The sequence below is a fragment of the Arachis stenosperma genome, chromosome 10, assembly GCF_014773155.1.
Source record: "Arachis stenosperma cultivar V10309 chromosome 10, arast.V10309.gnm1.PFL2, whole genome shotgun sequence".
Lineage (NCBI taxonomy): Eukaryota > Viridiplantae > Streptophyta > Magnoliopsida > Fabales > Fabaceae > Arachis > Arachis stenosperma.
Window position 1 is genome coordinate 98,253,894 of NC_080386.1, and position 7,320 is coordinate 98,261,213.

At 36.0% G+C, this 7,320-nt stretch overlaps 1 protein-coding gene across 1 annotated transcript; it reads left to right on the forward strand.

Moving 5' to 3' along the window:
* The first annotated feature begins 4,219 nt into the window (after positions 1 to 4,219).
* LOC130957378 (uncharacterized) lies at positions 4,220 to 6,116 on the forward strand. The gene is made up of 2 exons (XM_057884241.1): positions 4,220 to 5,115; positions 5,672 to 6,116. The coding sequence occupies exons 1-2, from the start codon at positions 4,220 to 4,222 to the stop codon at positions 6,114 to 6,116; spliced, it is 1,341 nt and encodes a 446-aa protein (XP_057740224.1).
* Positions 6,117 to 7,320: the final 1,204 nt, after the last annotated feature.

Genomic DNA, 7,320 nt, shown 5'->3' on the forward strand with positions numbered 1-7,320 from the left:
GTTATATCCAGGCAACTCACGCAAAAATATCATCTAATTTTTTATGTAGGCCAGCTAAAAGAATTTTATTAGTAGCCTCAGCGATGCCATTAGTTCGAGGATGCTGTACAAAAGAGAAATAATGAACAACACTAAAATTCTATAAAAAAATATGCAAAAGTTAAATCAGTAATTATCTACCACTATCAATAATAATATCCTTAGATAGACCAAAACGATAGATAGTGTTCTTCCAAACTAAACATTGAACTTTTTGAGCATGTATTTTAGTCAAAATATGAGCTTCAATTTATTTTGAAAAATAATCAATTTTACCTATCTTAGAGCAGATGGAAAATGACCAAGAATATCTAAACTCCACTTTTAGATGTATGCAATAACTTGACTGGGTTGTGAATTACATTAAAGTGTTTCTGACACTTATCACAAGATTTTACCTTTTTCATGCAATTTTGTTTTAAGGATGACCAAAGAGACCATGCACGGAGAATCTTAGAAGCTAAGTCCGAGCACCAATATGTGTGCCTCATATCCCATACGTACTTATTGGGGCAGGGAATATTGGAAGAGAAGTTGGAGTTTCTCATAAAATACACCATGTATGGTGTAAAATTTAGCGTTAACCATGAAATTAAAATGTTATGATACTATAAAAACCTTTTGAATGAAAGACTGACTGAACTCAAATATGAATTATGTTAGAGATCATTATATAAATAAATTAGTTAGAATCCTAACTAAAAGTGACCACAATCGTATGACAAAAGATAAAACCTAAACACATAATCCTAATTAAACAAAATAACCACATTGTATATCTCTAATGATAGATACTTTAGTTAATAGAAACTGATTGAACTTAGCATATTTTTACTGTTTAATCGTTTATGTTTTAAAAGATATAAATATAATAAGTGGTGCCTCGACAATGAAAAGCAATAAAAATGAAGAAAAAAGAACCTAATTATTTATTGGCTCCATTTAATTAAAGATAACTTTCTATACCAAGCCAAGAAAAGTAAGGGACCATGGAAAAAGAATATCAATTATTAGAATTCTTTTCACTTAACTTCAATTCATTAATTTCAATAAGCTGATGTCTTCAGTTATAATGGCAATGATGATATTGTATACACATAAGGAGTGGCGGAGCTTGAATAAAACTTTTGGAGGGGCAAAAATATTTTAGCAAAAAAATTATACAATCATATTTATATTAAAAGAAAATTTATAAATATAAATATTTTTAAAATTTGTTATTAATATATAAGATTGTATATAATTAAAGTTAATTAAAAAATTAAATTTGATTTTGATTAACAAAAAATTTAATTTAGGTTAATAAACTAAACTAATTTTAAATAATAAAATTAACTATTAACTGATTATAAAGTTAATAAATTGATTTTAAAAATAAAAATTAATTTTAAAAAATAACTGAGTTTTGTATGAAAAAAACGATTTTTCACATAAAAATCATTTTTTAATCTAAAAACTATTTGTTTTTCTTTTTAAAAATAGTTTTTTTAAAATTATACAAAATCAATTATAATTTATAAGTTAATTTTTGACATTTTAAATAATTTTTTTTGGTGACTTGACATTTTAAACAATTAATTTTATCTTTGACGTATCTATTTCTCAAAAATCTCAATACTATTTATTTTTATTGTTATTTTTATTACAATCAAATATAATATATTGCAACAAATACAATTTTAACTTTTCAACAAATAAAATATTCAAATTCATTAATGTAAACAATCCTACTATTACTTCAATAATAACATTTAAGTAATAATGTTGATTTAAAAATAAAATAATAAATTTTTTATTAATAATTGGTATTTCTACTAGCTATGTTATCATCATGAGTTTAAAATTAAAATAATACATAAAATAAAAATCTATAAGAAGATTAGAGAGAATCTTTTTATTTCAATTTTAACGAACATACAAAAATAAATAAATGGTGAAGGATTTCAACACACAAAAATAAGTAAAAAGTAAAAGCGAGTATTGAATCCAAATAAATAAGATGAAAAAATATTAATTTAATCAAATAAACTAACTTTATTTTTTTTAGACAAAAATTACTAATTTTTTTACAAAATCTTTTAGGGATGATTTACGTTAGGATTTTTGCCAGTAAAGAATTTCATAAAAACAGTCGCGTTGTAGATATAGTCTCTAAACCGACAGAAATCCCTTCGTACAAACGTTTTGGTTATCACAAGTAACAAACCCCTAAATAAATTGATAACCGAGTATTTAAACCTCGGGTCGTATTCTCAAGGAATTGCAGGGAGGTATGTTCTTATTATTGGTTATGAAAAAGGTAAAATTGGGGTTTTGGAAGTAAGGTGTGAATATATTATATGATAAGTAAAATAAAATAAAATAATACTAATAAAATCTCTTGGCAAGGTATGAAGAACTGGAAGTCCTATCCTTATCAATTGTGATGAGAATTGGATTTTAATCCCACTTTGTTAACCTCTAACTATGAAGGTAAGTTAAGTGGATGAATTAATTCCAATTCTCAACTAACAATAAGTTTGATAACTCAAGAGTCACCAATTATTTAACCAAGACCAAAAGAAAAGAAAATTGTATCTACTGGAATAGCAATGCCCTCAGATTGGGAATAATAAAAAGGAACAATCATAAACTGAAATGCTTCAAATATCATTAAATAAAATATTCAAATCTTAACATGAAAAAGTTCATAAACTAAATTGGGATAAATAAAAATAAAGAACCTGGGATTGATAGTCACTCCTAAAACTAAGAGAAGTCCTAAATCCTAATCCTAAGAGAGAGGAGAAAACCTCTCTCTCTAAAAACTACATCTAAAATTGTAAAAAGAGAATTATGAAAGCATGATCTGAATGGATGCAATCTCTCTACTTTATAGCCTCTAATCTGAGTTTTCTGGACCGAAAACTGGGTCGAAAACAGCCCAGAAATCGCTGGAGAAGAAATCTGCCACGCTGGTTTTTCGTCACTGCGACGCGGCCGCATGAAGCACGCAGCCGCGTCGCCTAGCATCAGGGCCACTATAGCATATTATATATCAAATCGAAGCCCCGGATGTTAGCTTTCCAACGCAACTGGAACCGCTTCATTTGGACCTCTATAGCTCAAGTTATGGTTGTTTTAGTACGAGAGGGTCAAGCAGACAGCTTTGCAGTTTCTCCAACTTCTTGTATTCCTTCCACTTTTGCATGCTTCCTTCCCATCCTCCAAGCCATTCCTGCCTTATAATATCTGAAAACACTTAACACACATATCAAGGCATCTAATGGTAATAAGAGATGATTAATAATAAGCAAATATAAGTCCAAAGAAACATGTTTTCAATCAAAGCACATAATTAGGAAGGAAAATGTAAAACCATGCAAATAGTACGAATAAGTGGGTAAAGAGTTGATAAAAACTACTCAATTGAGCACAAGATAAACCATGAAATATGGGTTTATCAGTGATCATGACCCCATTATCTTTATAAAGCTCCGCCTCTGCCACATAAGGCATTGTTGGCTATTATTGTGCACTAAAAATGGTACCATGCATGATATTTTTATTTGTATCGATGATACCTGAAAATGAATACGGCCATCTAATATCAAAGTTGTAATTTATTGATAGTATGCTTTCAACTGGTCAAGTATTAATTCGCTATGAATTTGAGTTTTTTTTTTTGGGTTTTTCACGGTATTTCCTAACCCGACAGGTCAAGGACTAATTCATCGTGGATCTGAACTTCATTTAAGGGTCTACCGCTGGCCAATGGATTGCTACATACACAAGACAGGATTCGAACTCCCGACACTTGCTTAAGCGGACGAGTGAGCTGACCATTCGACCAACCCAATTTGGTTAATTTGAGTTCCATTTAAAAATTTGTTGTTGAACAATAAATTGCTACTTATACAAGGATTTTTTATTTAAATAAATAAAAAAATGTATTAATTACTGAAATAAATAATTTTAAAATATTTACCATTTTGCGTTCCCCAGTCATATCTCGTTTACACTGTAAACGAGATGACATTCCATATATCTCATTTACAGTGTAAACGAGATAGATGGAATACTCATCTCATTTACACTGTAAACGAGATACAATGAGTTGTGTCCCACAAACTATAAAAGGATGTGTAATCCTTGGTATTCTTCACAAATTTTCATATCATATTTCTCACAAATACAAAGCATGGCCAGTAATAATCCTTACATAGTTGTACTTATGTATCCCAATCGTCGCATGTTTAACGGCAACAACGGGGTCACATTTGAGTGCGAGGATCCGATATTGTTTCGCACTCAACGTGTGAATACGTTGTCGGATTTGAAGAGTTTAATACTGAGCAAGTTTGGAGGTACAGTGGCGAGAGAAATCGGAAGGGTGGTGTATAGGTTACTGTCTCCCATGGGAAATGGAGTGTTTCGATTTCGACTATTCCGACTTCAAGGGGACGAGCATGTGCGAGTGATGTTCAATATACATGGGAGGATCATGGTGGAGCAAGTAATGGAGCTATCTGCAGAGGTGGGGCACAGTGGTGGTGGTCCTTCTGTACAATCGACCTATGTGCAGGACGACCGACCTCTCGCACCACCGCCCATTCATGTCGCCGTTCCAGTGGATGAGGCGGAGGAGGGTAAGGAGGAGTCGGATGAGGATTACGTGGGGGATAGTGGTGATAGAGAATCGTCTGATGGTGAGGATGAGAATGAGTGTGTTCCGGAGACACCTGTTCCGACTGTCCCCCGCCATGTCCTGCCTCCCCTTCTGGCGATACTGGCGCTTTTGGCGGTTCCGTCTCACTATCACAGTCTGAATTTGGACGCCATGCACGAGAGGACTCCATTTCTTGACACGGGTGAAGAGGATTACAACCTAAACGACAGTGTAGAGTTTCGGGTCGGACACAAGTTTAGAAGCCGAGAGGCAATGCTTCAAGGTGTGAAGAACTACAGTATTTGGAGGAGTGCGGAGTACCGAGTGATTGAATCAGACCAGTTAAAGTACCATGTGCAGTGCCGTCAAGCTGATAATGGGTGTCAATGGAGCCTCCGTGTGGCTCTTCGACAAAACCTCGGATACTGGTAATATTAAGTTTATGTGTGCCTTTCAATACTTCATTATGATATATTAGTAGGTGTACAAAGTGCCTAAAGGAATCCTGTGTTGTTGTGTTCAGGGAGGTTCGAAGGGTTGGTGGAGTACATAGTTGTCTAGCACCCACCATGTCTCAAGAGCATCATCAGCTAGACATCAGTCTGATATGCCGGGTCATCTTGCCGTTGATTCAATCCAACCCCTCTGTCAGCATTTTAGTTTTGCAAGGTGCGTTCCAAGTGAGCTATCACTTCAAACCGTCCTACAGAAAGGTGTGGTTGGCCAAGTAGAAGGCAATTGCACAAATCTATGGGGATTGGGAGGAGTTGTACAATAAGGTTCCCAAAGTTCCTTCAGCCACTACAAAGCTGTCTTCCTGGTACCCTTTGTGACCTCCGCGTCAAATCATTCTACGATGGACACCTTCTTGTACGTGACTGCAGTATGTTTGACAAGGTATTTTGGTCTTTCCCTTCATGTGTAGAAGCCTTTCAAGCATTGCAAGCCCTTTGTCTCTGTAGATGGTACTCATCTGTATGGCAGGTATGGTGGTGTGTTGCTTATTACGGTTGCGCAAGATGGGAATAGCAACATCCTGCCTATTGCCTTTGCCATTGTGGAGTCCGAGAGCACCGAGTCATGGTCGTTCTTCCTCACTAATCTGAGACGCCACATCACCCCACAAGATGACCTGCTGGTTATCTTCGATAGATCTCAGGCTATTAAGGCAGCGCTTTACGCCGATGATAGCAGTTGGTCTCCCCCTAGAGCCTACCATGCTTACTGCATAAGACACATGACGGCGAATTTCATGACACGGTTCAAGTCAGCCGACGGCAAGAGGTACCTCATTAAAGCTGCTTATAGTCCAAGCAAGGCCGGTTACGAGTGGTACATAGATGCATTGAGAAGAGTCTCTTCTGGGGGATGCTTCATAGCTTCATCCAGATTGAAGCTCACTGTTCTGCCATCTACCTCAAAAGAATAGGTTCCCAAAAAGGCATCCAGCTTGAACTTTGAAGTCTTCAAAAATGGTCTTCCAAGCAGGATAGACGAAGGCTTTCCTGAGTCATTTGGGGCATCTCCAAGATATAGAAGTCAATGGGAAATGTGAGCCCCTTGATGCTCACTAACACATCTTCAGCAATTCCTACCACTGTAATAATGCTTTATCTGCTAACACAAAACGAGCTGCCGACCTTTTTAAGAGAGGATCCTTAAAGCATTATATATAGACAAGGGCATAATACTCACGCACGCTCATAAATCACACATACAGTCAGAAAATATCACACCTCCAATGGTACAATTAACAATACATGGGCCTGGATCACTACATTTTTCAGGTATTTTTCCATTAAGGCAGATATAGAACTATCTAAAGGAATAGTTTCTAATTCATTAATTTTATCTTTATGTATGCACAATTCTTTTAGAAACTTTGCGTATTTAGGTACTTGTTGAATAACATAAAAAAGGGGAACAGTTACCTCAACCTTTTGAAGATTTTGACCATTTTGGGATCAAGTTCCATCTGCTTTCTGGCTTTCCTAGCAAGGTGTGGAAATGGGATAGGAGTGGCGTCTCTTATAGCTTTAGCTTGCTGGGGTTCTGCATTCCTTGGTTGGGCTGCTTCAGCTTCGGTCATGCCTTGTGCTTCATCTTCTTCTTCAACATCCTCTACCTCAACCGTGTCCTCAGCTGGGGCGTGCTCTAGCGGGCTTGATTCCTCAGGATCCCTCCCTTGTAGTATGGTGCCAGACCTCAAGGTAATGGCATTGATGCCACCCTTAGGGTTGGGTAATGGTTGAGAGGGGATTCCAGTAGAGCTCGAAGGCTGGTTGTTGGAATTATTTAGTGATCTAATCTGTGAGACAAAGCTTGTAAGGTAGAGTTCAGACCATTTAGAGTAGAAGTAAGGTTGTTTTCCATGGCCTGCTATCTCTGATCAATAGATTGCAATAACTCATCATTAAAAGTTGAAGAGGGATAAGTGATCTGAGAGGTCTGCTGAGATGCTTGCGACTGCCTTAGATGAGGTGCTCTGTAGACCTGATTCGGATTCTGCTGCCTGAAATTGTTATTGTTATTCCATCTCTAGTTTCCATTGTTATCTCTGCCTCCTCTGTTATGATTGTCCCTCCAACCCAGGTTAGAATTATCTCTCCAACCTTGGTTGGAATTATCCTGCC

Excerpts from the sequence above, each read along its gene's own strand:
- LOC130957378 (XM_057884241.1), top strand. The coding sequence starts at position 4,220 with ATGGCCAGTAATAATCCTTACATAGTTGTACTTATGTATCCCAATCGT. Across the intron at positions 5,116-5,671 it reads CGACAAAACCTCGGATACTG|GTATGGTGGTGTGTTGCTTA; the intron begins GTAATATTAAGT and ends TCTGTATGGCAG.